The sequence below is a fragment of the Dendrobates tinctorius genome, unplaced genomic scaffold, assembly GCF_039654945.1.
Source record: "Dendrobates tinctorius isolate UK_male_01 unplaced genomic scaffold, ASM3965494v1 ptg000194l, whole genome shotgun sequence".
Lineage (NCBI taxonomy): Eukaryota > Metazoa > Chordata > Amphibia > Anura > Dendrobatidae > Dendrobates > Dendrobates tinctorius.
Genome location: NW_027361861.1, coordinates 1,479,589 through 1,500,000, shown reverse-complemented (window position 1 = coordinate 1,500,000; position 20,412 = coordinate 1,479,589). Strand labels below are relative to the sequence as shown.

The 20,412-nt window shown below is 49.3% G+C and overlaps 1 protein-coding gene across 2 annotated transcripts in view; it reads left to right on the top strand.

The window, feature by feature from the left end:
- The window catches only part of RBM25 (RNA binding motif protein 25), a 119,564-nt gene that overhangs the window by 51,850 nt on the left and 47,302 nt on the right, over window positions 1-20,412 (top strand). Inside the window, exons 3-5 of one of the 2 annotated variants that reach the window (XM_073552691.1) lie at window positions 12,368-12,417; window positions 12,823-12,990; window positions 13,176-13,233. In XM_073552691.1, coding sequence (XP_073408792.1) covers window positions 12,368-12,417; window positions 12,823-12,990; window positions 13,176-13,233 — 276 coding nt within the window. Of the gene's footprint in view, window positions 1-12,367; window positions 12,418-12,822; window positions 12,991-13,175; window positions 13,243-20,412 lie in introns of both variants that reach the window. The other variant, XM_073552690.1, reaches the window with a different exon arrangement.

Below are 20,412 nucleotides of genomic sequence, written 5' to 3'. Positions count from 1 at the left end.
ACTTCATTATGCACGGATTGCGACCCGGCCTGTGCTCAAATGCCAGCTGCCACCGTGCCCTCTGAGTTTAGTCCCCTTGAGTGGGTTGCGTCCCTGTCACGGTCTGTGGAGTCCCTGACCAAGGCTATAGACTCCCTACGGGACTCCTCTTTAAGTCAAAACGTCTCTTTGCCGACCGCAGAGGGCTCTGGCGACGGCCGGGAACCGTCCACCAGCAGGCGCTGTAGTCGGTCAAGGGATGGTCAGGTTTTTAGAAAACGGACCCATGACGCGTCCCCTGATTGCGCTTCGGCGTCTGCGAGTTCTGTCTCTCGTTCTCCCTCTCCTAACGTGCGCAGTGAACATGACTTTGAATACAAGTCTGACACGTCATTAACTCAGGACTCCCCGAATGACCAAGAATCGCTTGATTCTCTTATAGAGTCAGTCAACAAGATTCTGAAGTTGGACGAGGAAAATAATTTGTCTCCGCAACACGTTGTGTCCTTTAAGAAGACTTAATGTGTGCACAGGGTATTTGCCTGCCATCCTGAGTTTAAGGGCATTGTCTAGAGACATAGGGACCGGCCAGATAAACGGTTCTCAGGTCAAAAGCCTATTGAGTCTAAATAACCTTTTGCTCCAGATCTAATGAAGGATTGGTTACAATCCCCTTCTGTGAATCCTCCTATATCGTGTCTTGCTTCCAAAACGCTCCTCTCCGTTTCTGACGGTTCTTCAGTCAAAAACCCATCTGACCGTCAAATTGACTACCTTGCTCGCTCAGTTTTTGAGGCTTCAGGAGCGGCACTCTTTCCATCTTTCGCGGCGACTTGGGTGGCTAAGGCTATGGCCGCTTGGGCAGAGGTGTTGGTCACAGCCATTCAGGATGGCAATCTTCCTCCGGAGGCAGCCAGCCTCCCCCAGTCAGATAGTTGACGCAGGAGACTTTGTAGTGGACGCTTCTTTAGATGCCGCCAATTGAGGTGCACAGGCAGCCGCAAATGCAGTCTCCATTAGAAGGGCCCTATGGCTCCGCGACTGGCGGGCAGATTCCGCTTCCAAAAGATCGTTGACGTCTCTACCTTATCAGACTGGTCGCCTATTTGGAGAGAAACTGGATCAGCTCATTTCTGACGCTACCGGGGGGATGAGTAAATTCCTCCCCCAACAAAGGCCCGTCCGGCCGTTTCGGAATCAACAACCGACTCGTTTCCGGCCTTTTCGCAACAATTCCAGTTGGTCCTCCACAACCTTCTTTCAGGTCGGACCTCGCGTGGAGACAGAGATTCTCAGGTCTCATACAGACCTAACTGTGCCTGGAAACCCAGGCCAAGGGCATCTGGATCTAAGGGAGCCAGATCCCATAGATCCTCTACACAATTACTTGTTGCGGTATCCGGTGCACATCGACAAACTAGGCGGTCGTCTACTCTCGTTCAGTCAGGTCTAGCTCGCGGTCGTCCACGACGAGTGGGTCAGAGAGCTGGTGTCTTCCGGATACAAAATAGTTCCCCCCCCCAACACGTTTTATCCCGTCTTCACCCCCCAAAACGAAGACAACGGCTTTCCTTCAGGCAGTACATGCGCTGCAAAGTGACGGAGTCATTATTCCGGTCACTCAAGACGAAAGGTTCAAGGGTTCTTTCTCAAACCTTTTTGTGGTTCCGAAGAACGGAACGATGGCCTCAAGCTGTTAATCCAGTTTGTCAGGGTAAGGCGATTCTGAATGGAAACTCTCCGTTCAGTCGTCGCCTCCATGGAAAGCGGAGAGTTCCTAGCATCCATCGATATCATATCAAGAATGTTTACCTTCACATCCCATTTTTTCCATCCCACCAACAGTTCCTGCACTTTGCAATTCACGAGGAACACTTCCAGTTCGTTGCCTTGCCTTTCTGACTCGCCACCTCCCCCAGAGTCTTTACCAAGGTCATGGCGACTGTCCTGGCCATTCTTCACGCTCGGGGAGTGGTGGTACTTCCGTATCTGGACGACCTACTGATCAAAGGCCCGTCCCTTCCAGCCTGCAAGGAATCCGTAGGTATCACAGTGAATACTTTCTCGCCTGGGCTGGAAGATAAACTTTAAAAAGTCTTCTCCATCACCGGCTCAGCAGATTTCCTTCTTGGGAATGATCCTAGACACTTCTCGCAGGTTGGTCATTCTCCCTCCAGAAAAAGCCCGAGTCTTACAACAGGGAGCACAGAGTCTTTCCCGACCAGTTCCTCACTCCATATGTTTCAGCATGGGGATTCTCGGAAAGATGGTAGCAGCGATAGAAGCGGTCCCATTCGCACAGTTCCATCTCCGCCCTTTGCAACATGTGCTGCTGTTGGCTTGAGACAAGAACCCGTTCTCCATAGACCATCGGTTCCATCTGTCCCTGCGGGTCAGGCAGACCCTCAGTGGTGGACACTGAAATCCTCCCTGAATCAAGGAAAGTCTTTTCTCCCAGTACGCTGGTTGATGGTGACCACCGACGCCAGTCGTCTTGGTTGGGGTGCGGTTTTTCGCCACCACACGTCACAGGGTCGTTGGTTCATTTGAGAGTCACGCCTCCCCATCAACATCTTGGAGATATGAGCGATCAGGCTAGCCCTACTGAGTTTCCACCATCTCCTCGCAGGTCACCCCATCAGAATCCAATCTGACAACGCCACGGCTGTGGCGTATGTCAATCGTCAGGGGGGAACCCGCAGCAGGATGGCCATGCACGAAGTGAGTCACATCCTCACATCCGAGACCAACCATTCGCCCATCTTGGTGATCCACATCCTGGGGGTAGAAAATTGGGCGGCGGATTTTCTGTCGCCAAAGCCTTGCCTCGGGAGAGTGGTCTCTTCATCCGTAAGTCTTTCAGCAGCTTTGCTGTCGCTGGGGGACTCCGGATGTGGATCTCATGGCCTCAAGACTAAACAACAAGGTTCCCCGGTTCATTGCCCGATCGCGCAATCCATGCGCCATCGGAGTAGAAGCCCTAGTTCTGCCGTCACACGTTTCGACTTCCGTACATTTTTCCCCCTCTTCCCTTGCTTCCAAGGGTGATCAAGAAAATCAGAGCAGAAGGGGGTACCAGTGATCCTAGTCACGCCGGATTGGCCGTGCCGGGTATGGTACGCAGAACTAGTCCAACTTGTCGCCGACGTTCCCTGGCAACTTCCAGATCGCATAGATCTACTCACAGGGCCCGATTTACCACCGGAACTCCGGGGCCCTGTCTTTGACGGCGTGGCCATTGAATCCTGGATTTTAGCACAAGCTGAATTCTCTCACGAGGTGCTCACCATGATTAATGCTAGGAAGCCCGTGTCCATGCGCATTTATCACCGCACCTGGAAAACCTTCTCGTGGTGCAAGGACCATGGACGATCCCCTCTGGTGTTCTCCATTCCTTCCATATTGGAAATCCTGCAATCCGGATTAGTCAGGTCTCGCACTTAGCTTGCTTAGTGGACAAATTTCAGCTTTGTCAGTTCTGTGCCAACGCAAGATTGCCACCAGATTACAGGTGAAGACGTTCATTCAGGGAGTTTCCCACGTGGTGCCTCCCTATAAAAGGCCGTTGGAATCAAGGGATCTTAACTTGGTCCTCGGAGCCTTACAGGAAGTCCCTTTCGAACCACTGGGGGACGTATCACTAAACTTTCTTGGAAGGTGGTTTTCCTAGTGGCGATTACATCAATCATACAAGTTTCGGAGTTGGCGGCCTTATCCTGCCGACTTCCGTTCCTGAATTTTCATCAGTTTTGAGGACGTCCTCGTCTTTTCTGCCCAAAGTCGTGTCGTCTTTTCATCTCAATGAGGAGATTGTTTTGCTTTCATTCTGTCCGGCACCAGTCCATCGTATCGAGAAGGCCCTCCACACCCTGGATGTGGTTAGGGCTCTTAGATGGTACATCTTGCGGACGTCTCTCTTCCGCAAGTCAGATGCCCTGTTGTTTGTGCTTCCAGAGGGGCATAGGTAGGGTCTAGCCGCCTCAAAGGCCACACTAGCCGAGTGGATTCGCTTGGCTATTCAGGAATCCTACCGTGTCAGGGGCACACCTGTTCCCAGCAGGGATTAAGGCGCATTCTACTCGATCGGTGGGCATCTCTTGGGCCATTCGGCACCAGGCGTCAGCAGAACAGGTCTGCAAGGCTGCGACTTGGTCCAGTTTGCATACTTTTACAAAACATTACCAAATTCACTCTCAGGCCTCTGCAGATGCAGCTCTTGACAGGCGCATTCTGTAATCGGCAGTACCACAGCGGTAAGCCAGTGGTACAAGGGGTATTGGCAGTTGTGATTTCTTCCCACCCAGGGACTGCTTTAGGACGTCCCATGGTCCTGTGTCCCCCAATGAGGCATAGGAAAAATTTGTGTGTACTCACCGTAAAATCCTTTTCTCCGAGCCAATCATTGGGGGACACAGCACCCACCCTGTTAGCCTATTGGCTTGTTTTGACATAGTTTATTGTTCTTTGTTTAATACTCCTACTACTTTTTCACCGAACTGGGAAAATCTCAGCCAGCGGAGGGTGTATACTGCAGAGGAGGAGTTAATTTTTTCTGTGTTCACTTAGTGTCCTCCTAGTGGCAAGCAGCCTGACACCCATCGTCCTGTGTCCCCCAATGATTGGCTCGGAAAAAAGGATTTTACGGTGAGTACACACAAAAATCCCTATTTTTACAGATGCGGCGATACCAAACGTGTTTTTTTTTTTTTTTTACATAAAAATGTATATTTTTAAGGGGATTTTTTTAATATTTTTTTTTTTTTACATATTTAATTTTTTTTTTGCCTTGTCTTTTTATGGGACTTTTACTTTGATTACAGGTATTATACATTGCAATGCTCCTGCATTGCAATGCATTAATACCTTTGGAGAAAGATGCTGAGACCATCTAGTGAGCATGGTCTCAGAGGCTTTCCGTAGCTGGATGACCTGGGGGTTGTCATGACAGCCCCGGGTCATCATGGCTGAGATCAGGCCTCACGATTATGTTGCGGGGACGCCGTTCTGAGGCAGAGGGAGCCCCCGACCCTCTGCCCCCCCCCCCCAACGCTGCGATCGCACTCGATCGCAGCAATCAGGGGGTTAACAGCCAGGGGCAGTGCGGACGCCTCTCCTGGTTGCAAGTGCAGGAAGCTCAGCCACTGGCAGCGCTGAGCTCCTGCACCTACCAGGCAGGAGATGCTGAAGTTTCAGCATCTCATGCGCAGTCATGCTGCGATCTGTCAGATTGACTGGTCGATCACAGCGTTCTGGGTGCAGGGACTGACTGCATGGGTCCCTGCACCCCTTGCCGTGCCTGGCAGCTCTCTGATAGCTATCGGCACTGAACTACCACTGCGTGTTCACACGCAGTGGTAGTTCAAAGGCTATGGACGTTAAGGGTTAATCTTGTCCTCTTATTAGCCAGTCTCAGATATGGCTTTTTCTTTGCCACTCTGCCCTGAAGGCCAGCATCCCAGAGTCGCCTCTTCACTTTAGACGTTGACACTGGCGTTTTGCATGTACTATTTAATGAAGCTGCCAGTTGAGGATCTGTGAGGCGTCGATTTGTCAAACTACAGAGTCTAATGTACTTGTCTTGTTGCTCAGTTGTGCAGCGGGGCCTCCCACTTCTCTTTCTACTATGGTTAGAAACTGTTTGTGCTCTCCTCTGAAGGGAGTAGTACAAACCTTTGTAGGAAATGTTCAGTTTCTTGGCAATTTCTCGCATGGAATAACGTTCATTTCTAAGAACAAGAATAGACTGTTGGGTTTCACATGAAAGCTCTTTTTTTCTGGCCATTTTGAGAGTTTAATTTAACCGACATATGTAATGCTCCAGATTCTCAACTAGCTCAAAGGAAGGTCAGGTTTATAGCTTCTCTAATCAGCCAAACTCTTTTCAGCTGTGCTAACATACTTGCACAAGGGTTTTCAAGGGTATTCTAACCATCCATTCATTAGCCTTCTTACACAATTAGCAAACAAAGTACCATAAGAATACACCTATGAAGATATTGCATTACAAACCAGACGTTTGCAGCTATAATTGTCATTTACCACAGTAACAATGTATAGAGTGTATTTCTGAATCATTTAGTGTTAGCTTCATTGGAAAAACCTGTGTTTTTTTTTTTTTTTTTTTAAACATCCGACCCCTTCTTGCGTCGGCCGGCGCCAAAAAATTGAGCACGCCTACATTAGCCCGAAGCCCCACCCGCGCTATGACTCGCGGTGGAGGCTCCACCCACTTTCTTGGCACTTCTCGCACAGAATGAGAAGCGCCCCTGAGATTCTCATCGTCCATCTTGCTCCCCCCCCATGAGGCGGCACTCAGCGCTGAGGACAGCGCTTAATCCAAGGCAACGTGAAACCCCCAAGCATCATCCTAGCTCATGCGCATTGTGACTACTTGATTTCACTACCTTCTCTGGTGCATGGACTCAGGACCTGGGTAAGCTGGTACACATCACTTAACCCCTTCCCTGCAGCAGCCTCTAAGCAGCATCAAAAGATGTGCAATATGTCTCATTCAAAGACATCTAAGAAGTCTGATAAAACACAGTGGTGTATGCCTCATGTACCGCACGTAATTCACTACCACGCTGACAACGTAAGGCAATCTGTGCAGCCTGCGACCCCTTATGCGTACAGGAGCCCCATGCTAATGCCGACCCTAGTGGGTCTAGTCCGCCCTAATGAGCCTTGTCTCTGGTACAGTATATGGCCTCTGGCCAATGCTGTAGAGCCTTCCACCTCACAAGAGTCTTCCTCAGACAGGGACCAGACTGTGGCAGAAGATAGACAATCTTCTAGCAATCGTCCCCCCTGACACTCTCATGCCTCGGTGTCCTCAGACTTTGCTTCATGCTTCACCTCACCAGGAGTTTGCTGATAACACGACTCAAAATACGAGTCTCATGTGGCCCTAGTCCCTGATTTGCTAGACTAACAGTAGTCTCTAGATTCTCTCATTGATGCGGTTAATAAAATCCTGAAAGACGCCGCAGTCCGGACTGTGCCGTGTCTTTCTATAGGACCAAATGTCCTCACAGGGTTTTTTGCCAACCACCCTGAGTTTACGGACGTTGTTCAGAGGCATAGAAGTTGCCCGGACAAGCAATTCCCAGGGCAAAAGCCGCTGGAAGCCAGGTACCCTTTTGCACCTACTCTAAGAAAGGAGTGTACTCAGTCCCCTACAGTGGCTCCACCCATATCACTGCTTGCTTCCAAATCTCTCCTGTCTACGGCTCTTCCTTTAAAACCCCACTGACCACCAGACAATCTTGCTCGGTCAGTCTTTGAGGCTGCCGGAGCAGCATTCTTCCCTTCCTTTGCCGCCCCCTGGTGGCCAGACCTATGATAGCCCGGGTAGGAGCTCTAGCTAAGTCTGGTCAAGACATTAGCCTACCTCCCTAGGCGGTCAGTCTCGCTTACCAGATTGCCCCGGCCAGGGATTATGCTGTGCATGCCTCCCTAGATGCGGCTAACTGTGTCGCACTTGCAGCTGCTAATGTAGTTACCGTCAGGAGAGCCCCTAGGGCTCCGGGAGTGGCAAGCAGACTCCGCTTCGAGGAAGTCTCTAATTTCCCCACTCAGGGATAGGGATTCTCAAACTGCATTCAAGCCCACATTCCTGGAGACACAGACCCTCTCGGTCCGGAGCCAATGGTCCCTTTTCCCACATGTTTTCTGCTCTATGACTCATTCCAGTATCAGGAAGACACAGGCAGGGTAGGCGGCTGCCTGCTCTTCTTTCGACAGGTCCCACTGGTGGTCGTTCAAGACCAAGGGGTCAGAGATCTGGTGTCCTCCGGGCACAAAATAGAATTCACGTCTTCCCTGCCAACACTCTTCTTCCAGTCGCATCTTCCGAGGACAGAGGCGCATGCAGTTTCATTTTTAACCAGGACGAGGTGGCCGAGTGGTTAAGGCGATGAACTGCTAATCCATTGTGCTCTGCACGCGTGGGTTCGAATAAATCTGAACCATGCGCCCCCTCCTAGACCTAAAGCTGTTAAGCTTGTTAAAGTGCGTACTTTCAGAATCAAATCTCTCCGTTCTGTTATCACCTCGTTGGAAACCTCGCGTCTGTCGACATCAGTGACTCATATCCACATTTCAATCATAGGCCAATCGGAAACTGACATTTTCGGTTCACGGCCTTTCCCTTCGGTCTCGCCACTGCCCCATGGTGTTCACCAGGGTTATGACTGCTGTCATGTCCATTCTGCACTCTCAGGGCGTGGTGATTCTACCCTACTTAGATGACCTCATCAAGGGATCGTCTCTGCAAGCCTGTGCGGAAGGTGTCAGTGTCAAGGTGGACTCTCACTCACGGTGTCAGTGTCAAGGTGGACTCTCTCTCGTCTAGGTTTGGCCTTGCCCGCCTCCATTCCCTGCGGTTCCGTATGCAGGTCCTGGGGAAACTGGTGGCATCGATCGAGGCAGTACCGTTTATCCAACTTCATCTCCGCCCTCTACAGCAGGCATTGCCGTCGGCTTGGGATGTTAACCCAGCCCCCCTGCACCACCGGTTTCGCCTGTTCCTCCGGATTAAGCGGTCTCTCAGGCGGTGGATGTCAACATCCTGACTGGGTCAAGGAACGCCGTTTCTTCCAGTACACTGGATGGGATGCGTTTTTCCTTCCCACACTGCCCAGGGACGCTGGTCCATTCAGGAATTACGTCTCGCGATCAATATCCTCGAGATTCGGGCAATCAGGATGGCCCTTCATTGTTTCCATCAACTTTTGGCCAGCCTTCCCATTCGTATCCAGTCGGACAACGCCACGGCGGTGGCGTACATTAATGGCGGGGGTGGGGGGGCACATGGAGCAGAAGAGTCATGTTCGAAGTAGCATACATTCTGCGGTGGTTCAAGACTCACCATTTAGCCATTTTGGCAGTTCATATCCCGGAAGTAGAGAATTGGGCGGCAGATTCTCTCAGCCATCAAGGTCTGGCCTCAGGAGAGTGGTCCCTTCATCTGGAAGTTTTTCAGCACATTTGTCAGCGCTGTGGTACTCCGGATGTGAATCTCATGGCCTTCAGGCTAAAAGCCAAAGTTCCTGCATTCGTTGCTCGCTCCCGAGACCCATTAGCCATCGGATCAGAAGCTCTGGTGCTTCAGTGCCATCACCTTCGCCTCCCTTACATTTTTTGGCTGCTTCCGCTTATCCCAAGCATCATTCAAAAGATCAAGACTGAGGGTATCCTGGTGATTCTTGCCGCACCAGACTAGCCATGCCGAGCGTGGTGCGCAGAACTAGTGCAACTAGTCGCCGACGTTCCCTGGCGGTTACCGGACCGCCCAGACCTCTCTCAGGGGCCCATTTACTGCCAGGACTCGAGAGTGCTGAGCTTAACGGCGTTGGCATTGAATCCTGGATCCTAGCCCAGGCCGGTTTCTCGCGACAAGTAGTGTCCACCATCATCATCAACGCCCGGAAATTTACCTTCATGCGTATTTACCATCATATTTGGGAAAGCCTTTTTTCTCTTGGTGTAAAAAAAAAACAAAAAAACAAACCCACAGATGTTCCCCACTTGTTTGCTATTTCGTCCATGTTAGAGTTTCTCCAAGCAGGATTCGATTCAAGCCTGGCACTGTCTTATCTCAAATGCTATCCATCCTGTTCCAGGGAAAAATACCTTCCCAATCTCAGGTTAAGACCTTCATACAGGGAGTGCCGCACCTTGTTCCTCCCTACATGATGCCTTTTTAGCCTTGGGATCTTAATCTGGTCTTAGGTGCCTTACAAGTGGCCCCCTTCAAACTCCTGCAGGGACGTATCACTTACCCTTCTTTCTTGTGAAGTTGCCTTCCTCGTGGCAATAACATCATGCAGGCGGGTCTTGGAATTGGCGGCTTTGTCTTGCAAACCTCCATGTTTGGTCTTTTCACCAGGGCAAGGTGGTGATAAGGACGTCTCCGGCCTGCTTGACTAAGGTCGTTTCCTCTTTTCATCTATATGAAGACATAGTCTTGCCCTCGTTTTGCCCAGCTCCGGGTCATCGTACTGAGAAGGCTCTCCGCACTTTGGATTTGGTGAAAGTACTCAGGAAATACATTTCCAGAACAGCGCCTTTCCGCAAATGGGATTCCCTCTGTGTTTCCAGAGCGACATAGAAAAGGCCTACCTGCTTAAAAAGCTACAATAGCCAGATAGATCCGCTCTGCACTTCAAGAAGCTTACCGTGTCAGAGGTCAGCCTATCCGGAGAGGCTCATCGCAAACTCCATTCTGTCAGTGGGGGCTTCCTGGGCCTTTCGGCACCAGGCGTTAGCACAAGTCTGCAAGGCTGAAACTTGGTCCAGGCTCACATGTTAGTTAAGTATTACAACATTCATTCTCAAGCCTTTTCAAATGCTGCCCTTGGCAGACAAGTTCTGCAATCGACAGTAGCGCCTCTGTAGACCAGATTAATCGCTGGGTCCCTGTGCTTCTGTTTCCAACCCATGGACTGCTTTAGGACGTCCCATGGTCCTGTGTCCCCCAGTGAGGTGACGGAGAAACAGGGATTTTTGTGTGTGCTCACCGTAAAATCCTTTTCTCCAAGCCAATCATTGGGGGACACAGCACTCACCCTGTTAGCTTGTTGGCTTGTGGTTGTCCTTTGTGTTTTTTACATGTTGGCTATCTGTGAACTCCTACTGCTTTAGTACCGAACTGGTTCAGCATAGAGCCAGCAGAGGGTGTATACTGCGGAGGAGGAGCCAATTTTTTTATTTGCTTAGTGTCCTAGTGGCAGCAGCATAACAGCCATGGTCCTTTGTCCCCCAATGATTGGCTCGGAGAAAAGGATTTTATGGTGAGTGTACACAAAAAAAAAATCCCTGTTTTTACCCCACAATGAACGCCATAAATACCATATTTTTCAGATTATAAGATGCTCTTTTATCTCCAAAATTTTGGGGGAAAACGGGTGCGTCTTATAATGTGGATATACCTTATCGGCGCGCTGCTGCGCTGTGTCTGGTGCAGCTGCTGCGCTGTGTCTGGTGCAGCTGCTGCGCTGTGTCTGGTGCAGCTGCTGCGCTGTGTCTGGTGCAGCTGCTGCGCTGTGTCTGGTGCTGCTGCTGCGCGCTGTGTCTGGTGCTGCTGCTGCGCGCTGTGTCTGGTGCTGCTGCTGCGCGCTGTGTCTGGTGCTGCTGCTGCGCGCTGTGTCTGGTGCAGCTGCTGCGCGCTGTGTCTGGTGGAGCTGCTGCTGCTGCGTGCTGTGTCTGGTGGAGCTGCTGCTGCTGCGCGCTGTGTCCATCAACATTTTGTGAAAGACCAGAGCCCCCACTGCTCCGTGGTTCCCTGTGCGGTGGACTCCGGGATAATGGCCGCCGGAGGGCGGCGCTTGCGCAAATGGAGATCTCTGCACCAAGATCTTGGGAGATGAGATATCAGCGCTGAAATCTCCTCTCCCGAGATCTTGGTGCCGAGATCTCCATCTGCGCATGATCCACCCCGGTGGCCATTTTCCCAGAGTCCAGCGCAAAAGGGACAGCGGGTTCTCTGACCTTTCTCAAAATGTCGACCCTCCCGCAACACCGCCGGACATAGCGCAGCAGCATTGGTCACAGCGGCACCTGATACAGCGCATTGGCGCTCATCTGACCACCCACTCATCCCAGGCTGCAGCAACACTCCTCCAGCAACGACCCTGGGACCCCCGTTCACCGCAGCCACCCCCCCCCCCCCCCCCCCCGTTAAGCAATAAGATGCATGGATTATAAGACGCCCCACCATTTTATTAAAAAAAAAGTTTTTTTTCCTATTTTTCTCCTCAAAATTTGGGGTGCGGTTTACATTCTGAAAAATATGGTAGTTGTGTGGACAAAAATTATGGATGGTGGAAGAAAGCGAAAAAAATGAAGTGCAAAAATGAAAAATCGCCATGTCGGGAAGGGGTTTTAAAGGATGTACCATTTCTTTTATCATGTTATTTTATTGTATTGGAAATAAGCTTGTTTTTCTGTAACTATATCACAGTATATAAATTTTATATTTGCTTATTGTAAATAAAGTTTATTAACCTTTACCAGACCTGTCTTTTTTTTTTTTTTTTCTCCGACCGGCAAGACTACATGCTGTAAATTACGCAGATAAAATTCACTGCAAAATTTCTGTTACATATGGGTTTTGGCATGAGTTAATTGTGGATTTACTGTAGACTCCATCCTGACTATCACACAGATAAAATAAAATTAAATTCAGAAAAGCAACTGGCGCCAGATGTCCGTTTGCTTGCAGATAATATCTGCAATGTGTAAATGCAATTTATTGGATCCCACTGGAAAATCTGTGTCGAATAACTATCTTGCTCTTGTCATCTAATCATATTGTGTTGCTCCTTTTTTGTTAACTTTTTTTTTTTTATATACCCTTCAAGTTAATTTTGTGACTTTTATTTTGCAGGAACACAAATGATTCCTGTGCCAATGGGTTTAATGGCTCCAGGACCAACCGTAAGTTTACTTTGTGTATGACAATGTTTTTATGGATGCACAAATATTTTGTTAGTCTAGAATTGCTAACTGGTTTACAAACTGTCTCGAGCTGTCCATACACATTAGATAACTTAAGTTTATCTCCTGTATTCTTACTGACGTCCATTTCTATGGAACAAATATGGTACAAATATCAATATCAGTGATTTTAGTTCTTGCGTAGTTGGCAGCATGTGCTTCTTATAGATATCACAATAAAAATGTATGTAGTAAGTTTGTGTGAAAAATGACATTTTCCTTTTTTGACTCCTTGTGTTATAGAGGATTTCCATAATAACTAAAATCTGTTTCTGCTCATTGAAGAAGTTAAAGTTTTTGTTCTTTTCCTAACTTTTTTTTTTTTTTTCATTTTCCAATCTCAAGGTTTTGTTGCCAACTGTACCTATGGTTGGGAAACATATGGGTCCTAGGAAAGACATAATGGGTATGAAAAATAAGGAAAATGATGAGAACAGCGGCCCAACCACCACTGTTTTTGTAGGAAATATTTCAGATAAGGCCTCTGATATGCTTATCAGGCAGCTACTAGCCGTAAGTATCTTTTTTTTGTTCCCCTCCCCCCACCGTTTAATATATTCATGATGGATGTATTTACTGTGTTTTTGGTTAAAACTTAATTTGAGCTCATGCCATTATAAAGCTGAATTGCAATCTATAATTATCAGACTTTATAATGGTAAAAAAACTTTTTTTTTTTTTCCTTCCCCTCTGTAAAGAAATGCGGTTTAGTATTGAGCTGGAAAAGAGTGCAAGGGGCATCTGGGAAGCTTCAAGGTAAGTGTGGTATGTAAATCTTTTCCAATTTTTCTCTATATTAATATACTAGTTGCACTTAGTTAATTACTGCACTTTTATCTCCCTGCCCCCCCCCCCACACACACAGCTTCAGTCCAAGTGAAAAATTGAAACTTTGTAATTTTTTTTTATCAGATACAATGACAAAAGAAGCATTTTTATCTCCTGCCCTGCTCATTGATCTATAACTACGGCTCAAATTGTTCTGTAAATCTGACTGCAGAGAGTATCCAAATTGCATCTGCTGCTATAAAAGGTCTAATAAGATGGTAATATGAACAGAGTCCACCCGTCTAAAGGGTGCCGACCTGGAGAGATACGAATATGCAAATAAAGTCCGTGGAGCCTTATTTAAGAGTCTCAAACCCGGGACTAGCCAGATCTTCCTCCAGGGAAGGACCCAGCCAAGGAGTGGCTCCTTTTGGAAACCACCATTACCACCATATAAAGTGGCCCTTGAAGTCAATATCCAGCTCTTTACGAGTTTACAGATATGACAAGGGAAATACCAAGACCAGGTAACCATCTACAGACAGCTGTTTCGGGGTGTTGCCCCTCATCAGTGTGGAGTAGGATTCTGGCTTTATTTGCATATTCGTATTTCCCAGGGAGCAATGCACCTAGGATTTCACTGATTGAGCGCCTTTGCCGGCTGCCGCAGTGTTTTCTTTGACTGGTCTCCCTGAGACCTGGAGAGATAGACATAGTGCCCTCACTAGGTCAAGATTGTTTAATGACCGCTCCCGAGGATAAGAGGGAAATGGACAAAACAAAGGAAGTAAGATGTCTTCATTATGGTTAAACGAGGAAACCACCTTAGGAACAAAGGAAGGGATTGGATGCTGGACCACCTTATCCTGGTGGAACACCAGGTGGGGGGAACGACAAGAAAAGGCAGCAAGTTTGGACACTTCTCTGATTTCTGTTATTGCTTAGAAGGAAGGCAAACTTCCAGAAAAGGAAAGCAATAGAGATTTCTGTTAGTGATTAGATTGGAGGCTCATGATGGGCGTCCAGAAGTAGGTTAAGGTTCTACCGGGGGCCGGTAAAGAGGAACAGAGTGTGCGACCTCCTGAAGAAAGGTCTTGATGTGAAGACGAGAGATGCCAGATTCTTCTGAAACAGAATGGAAGTGCCAAGACCTAACCCTTGAGGGAACTGAGGGACAGGCCAGATTCAAAGCCCGACTTCAAAAAGGCCGAAAGGGACGGTAGAGCAAAAACTGTGGGGGTAGCCTGATTGGCTCTGCACCAGCGAAAGAAGTCCTTCCATGTACTGTGGTAAATTCAATAGGAAGAAGGCTTCCTCGCCCTTATCATAGTCTGGATGACTTGATCGGAGAAACTAGTGAACCTCCGTACTTATAAAAAGCCATACCCTTAAATTGAGTGTCGGAGAATCGTGGTGGAAGAATGGGCCCTGCCAAACAAGATCTGGAAGATCCAGAAGCAGATTGATCACTTTCGCATACCAAGGTTTTCTGGGCCACTGGAGCCACGAGTACAGTGGGCACTCCTTTCACTTTGATCTTCTTGATCAGCCTGGGGATCAGCGGCAGAGGAGGAAACTGGTATGGGAGGGAGAACTGGGACCACAAGATCGCCAGTGCGTCGCAGTATATCGCTAGGTGATCACGAGATCTGGACTCTATGAAATAGACATCAGGAGATCCCCATCTGAAGCAGATCTTATCGAAGACTGACTGGTTCAGGGTCTATTCATCCACTGGGAGACCCTCATGGCTGAGAAAGTCGGTGGCCCATTTTGTCCACACCAGGGATTGGTACTGCTAAGATTGCCGGCATGTTTTGTTCTGCACATGACAGGATCTGAGACACTTCTGATATCTGCACATGACAGGATCTGAGACACTTCTGATATCACCACTCAGCTTCAAGTTCCTCCTTGGTGGTTGCTGTATGCTACTGCCGTGGCATTGTTGGATTGGAATCAAAAAGGTTGTTCTGAATTCCAGAATGCTGATGAGAAGGGAGCTTTGGACTGGTTTTTTTCCCGTCTCCCATGACGGCACACATGAGAGAGGGGATCCGCCCAGTCAGGACAGGAACCCTACTGAAGATAAAAGGGCGGTACCTCTCCCTCGTTTCAGTTGGGTTTCCTGTCCTGACAGGGACCCGTGTGCTGAAGACAGCGGTCACACGTACCTGCCCCTCTCCTGTGCTGGCGTGGAAGATCAGGCTTGTTTCCTGAGCGCTGTGCATCGGGAGGGGTAAGCGCCGTCCGCGGGTCCCCTGGGGGCTCAGCATCCGAGCGGGCGCAGAAACAGCACGGCTGGGGTCCTGGGGCTCTGCCGTGGCTGTCGCGCCGCCCTCTCCCCCTCTGCCGCGTCCAGAGCAGCGCAGGAGCGTCAGGGAGCGGCCACTTCCGGGTCGCGCCCACTTCCGGGTCGCGCCCCCCTGACTTCACGCGCAGGGCACGCTGGGAAAGGGGCGTGCCCACGTGACGTCGGGAGGCGGCGCTGGCAATCCAAGATGGCGGCGCCCATAGTAAACAACGCCGGCCGGCGAAAGGAGATCCCGGCGGCATGGCAGGGGGGGGAGGGGCTGTGAGGGTAACCGGAGGAGGCGGAGAGTGCAGTGGATCCCTCTTACATAAGGGGGATGACCACAGAAGACGCACTCATGCCCAAGGCTTCAGGATGGAAGTGGGGCAAGGCAAGCAGCGTCAGCAGCAAGACCTCTCGCCAGATGCCAGGCCAAGCCGCCAGCATACCAGGAGTCGCCGCTCGAGTGGTGGGAGCGGCAGTCATAAATGCAACCGGCATCACTCTGAGACGTCCAGGAGAAACGTCACGAGTGCATCTGAGGAGCCTCCGAGATCGGTACCCCTGATTGACAGCGGTGGTGAGTGATCTATGTGAATGTCACCCTTATGGTAACGGGGTTCCATTTTCTCTGTTTGAGCACTAGGGGTCGACGAAGGCCAGCAGCAAAACCAAAAATAGAGAATGTGCCCTATGTAAAAACTCGCTGGCAGATCAGTGGCAGAAAGACCTCTGCGCTGACTGTTTAAATAAAACTATACAGGAGGAGACACCTGATTTGGTGACTAGCCTTAGAGTTAATACAGCAGGAGGTGAAAGGCTCCCTAAAGGCAGCCCTCAAAAAGAAACCGTAGAAGGAGCTCCGATTCAGAGGCCTCGCCAAGGCAGAAGGGGTGGGGGATAGATCCTTGTCCCCCTCCACCACCTCTTCCTCTACTCAGTCCTCAGAATCCTCCTCGGACAGCGATATAGGCGGCCGTCCATGTTTCCCAACGGAGGACGTAGAAAAGCTTGTCAAAGCTATTAGGGCTACACTGGGCCTTAAAGAGGAAAAGGCTCCCAAATCATTAGAGGATGTAATGTTTGGAGGACTGGAGGAAAAGCGAAAACGTACCTTCCCTGTAAATGATAAAATAAAAGCACTAATTGACAGGGAATGGAAAAAAACGGAGAGGTCAGGGGGCTTACCTTCCACATCAAAGAGGAGGTATCCTTTTGAGCAGAAGGATTCAGAAACCTGTGAAAAAGTCCCTAAAATTGATGGGGCCGTAGCCAGATCCTCAAAAAAGGAATCTCTACCATTAGAGGACTCTGGCGTGTTGAAAGACCCGCTTGATAAAAAAGCAGACGGTTTCCTAAAGCACATCTGGGAAGCTTCAGCAGGTGGATTGAAGCCAGCGATAGCTGGTACCTGTACCGCTCGTGCCCTCATGGTCTGGCTGCAACAAATAGAGGGACCAGATCAAGGATAGAGTTCCTAGGGACGCAATTCTGTCTAATTTGACACTGGTGCACGGAGCAGTGGCTTTCCTAGCAGATTCCTCTGCAGACTCCGCAAGATTGACAGCTAGAGCAGCAAGTCTGTCAAATGCGGCAAGACAAGCCCTGTGGCTTAAAGGGTGTCCCGGAGATTTACCTTCAAAGCATAGGTTATGTTCCATTCCATGTGATGGCCAATTCCTCTTTGGGAAAAAACTAGAAGAGATTTTGGAACATGCGGGGGATAGGAAGAAAAGCTTTCCCCGATTTCCGGGAGAACCTAAAAAGTAGCCCTTTCGGAGGAGGAGATTTAAAAGGGGTCGTCCTCCGGGAGATAGAAAAAGCTGGGACTTTAAAGAAAGAAGAGGATCGGGCTATATGTTTAAAGGGCCCTCCACTTCCTCCAAAAAATCTCCCCAGTGACATTGGGCAGGAGGTAGGGGGAAGGCTTTCTCTCTTCCTTTCCGCCTGGGCAAATATCTCCCCCAGTACATGGGTCCTAAATATAATCAAGGACGGCTTAAAAATAAAATTCATCTGTCCGCCCAGGCATACCTTCATAATGACACCTAGAAGGAAAGCCCAAGAGCAACAGCTGGCTCTGGAGACGGAAGTCTTGGGACTAGTGAAAAAACAAGTTCTACAGGAAGTCCCAGTGCAAGAAGAAGGAAGGGGGTTCTACTCCCCCCTCTTCTTAATACAAAAACCAGACGGCTCTTGGAGAACCATTGTCAACCTGAGGAGACTCAATCGGTGGGTAGACAATTGCTCCTTCAAAATGGAGTCAATCAACACGGCCACAAAGATCCTGTTCCAGCATTGCCTCATGGCAGTGATAGACTTAAAAGATGCCTACTATCACATCCCAATTCATCGGGAGTATCAAAAATATTTGAGAGTAGCGCTTTATGTCCAGGGGCAGGTGAAACACTACCAATACGCAGCCCTTCCGTTTGGCCTGTCTACAGCCCCCAGAGTATTCACCAAAGTGATGGCTGAAGTAATGTCTTTTCTGCGTTCCAGGGACATAGTGATCGTCCCATACCTAGATGACTTTCTGGTAATAGGGAGGTCTGAGTCCCACTGCACACATCAAGTGAAGGAAGTGATATCAATTCTAGTAGGACTAGGATGGATAGTAAACATCCCCAAGTCAAGGATAACCCCAGTAAAAGAGCAATCCTTCCTAGGGTTGGTATTGGACTCTGAGCTACAACGCTGCCTCCTACCAGAGAGCAAAGTGACCAAAATAAGAGGCCTAGCTCGCACAGCAATACAAAGGCCAAATATGACACTGAGGAACGCAATGTCCCTTTTAGGCTCACTGACATCATGCATACCCGCAGTAGCATGGGCGCAGTACCACTTAAGGCAACTACAGTGGGAAGTTCTGTCAGCACAGAAACAATTAAAAGGGCATTTAGAAGGCAAACTATGTCTCTCAGTGGCTGTAAGAGATTCCCTGCTCTGGTGGACTGTAGAAAAGAATCTAACAGCCGGTATCCCGTGGCAAAAACCAGTCGAGGACATCATTACACCAGACGCGAGTGCCACAGGATGGGGAGCACACCTGAGATCCCACTCAATACAGGGGACCTGGTCCTTGCTAGAAAGGGATCACGGTTCAAATGTAAAAGAACTATGGGCAGTGGAAAAAGCTGTGAAACATTTCCTTCCCTTACTTCGGGGCCGCCACACCTGGGTCATGAATCCAAAGGAAAACCCCTTCGCAGTAGATGCCCTACAAATACCCTGGAAGTTCATCCTGGCCTATGCATTTCCCCCGATAACAATGATCCCAGTAGTGGTCAGGAAAATCAGGGAGGATCGAGCGAGAATAATTCTTATAGCGCCGTTTTGGCCGAGAAGGCCTTGGTTCTCCCTTCTGAGGCTCATGTCAGTGACAGATCCATGGATACGACCGGAGATTTCAGACCTGCTTTCCCAGGGACCAGTGGTCCACTCTCAGGTGAAGGGCTTCCATCTAGCAACCTGGAATTTGAGAGGGCGCTACTGAGTCGCCAGGGATTCTCTCCAGGGTTAGTCTCCACCCTGTTGAAAAGTAGGAAACCTATAACATCCCAAATCTACGGTAGAACGTGGAAAAAGTACCTAGACTTCCTGGGAGAACCTTTGGGGGATGTAGCACCAGTGGGACCTATCCTAGAGTTCTTACAGTCGGGGCTACAACTGGGGTTAGCCACTAACACACTCAAAGTTCAAGTCTCAGCTTTGGGGGCCCTAAATAACTGCAACTTAGCAGCCAATAGGTGGGTGTCCCGATTCATAAAGTCCTGTGGCAGGTCAAGGCCGGTCATTATCCCAAAGATACCACCCTGGGACCTCAACCTAGTCTTAGAGGCCTTAACCAAAGACCCCTTTGAACCACTACTAGAGCTGTCACCAAAGCTACTTACACTTAAAACTTTCTTACTGGTAGCCTTAACATCAGCCCGAAGAGTCAGCGACCTCTATCTATATTTCCTCCATATACACAGATCTTGGATGACCGAGTGGTTCTAAGACCAGACCCGGCCTATCTCCCCAAGGTAGTCCAAAAGTTTCATAGGACTAAGGAAATCTCCTTGCCATGTTTCTGTAATAATCCTAGAAACCCGGGGGAGCAGGGGGAGCAAAAGTTCCATACATTAGATGTAAGAAGAGCCATAGTACAATATATGTCAGTAACTAGTCAGTGGAGGAAAGATCAGTCCCTGTTTGTAGCCTTTCAGGGTAGTAGAAAAGGGCACGGGGTAGCTACGAGTACCATTGCCAGATGGATCAGGGAAGCCATTATGTTATCCAGTCCGCAAGTGGTGCTCCGGTTCCAGAAGGCATCAAAGCTCACTCCACCAGAGCCGTGGCTACCTCCTGGGCAGAGAAGGCTGAGGTATCGATTGAACAAATTTTGTAAAGCCGCTACTTGGTCCTCACCTTCCACCTTTTTTAAGCACTACCGACTTGATCTGTCTTCCTCTACTGACCTAACCTTTGGTAGAAGGGTGCTGCAAGCGGTGGTCCTTCCCTAAGGTGTCTTATTCTACAAAAGTCTCATGTGTGCCATCATGGGAGACGGGAAAACATCAAGGTTACTTACCGGTAGCCGGTTTTTCCGGAGCCCATGACGGCACCTGTATATTCCCCCCCCCCCCCCCCCCTTTTTCACTCCTATTGGTGTGCACTATAGTTTGGGTGTTTTTTTTAGTTAGATATAATGTGGTGATAGTTTTACCATGTGAACTAACCCGAGGGGCCTCTCATGCTCTGTAAACCAACTGAAGTGAGGGAGAGTTACCGCCCTTTTATCTTCAGTAGGGTTCCTGTCCTGACTGGGCGGATCCCCTCTCTCATGTGTGCCGTCATGGGCTCCGGAATAACCGGCTACCGGTAAGTAA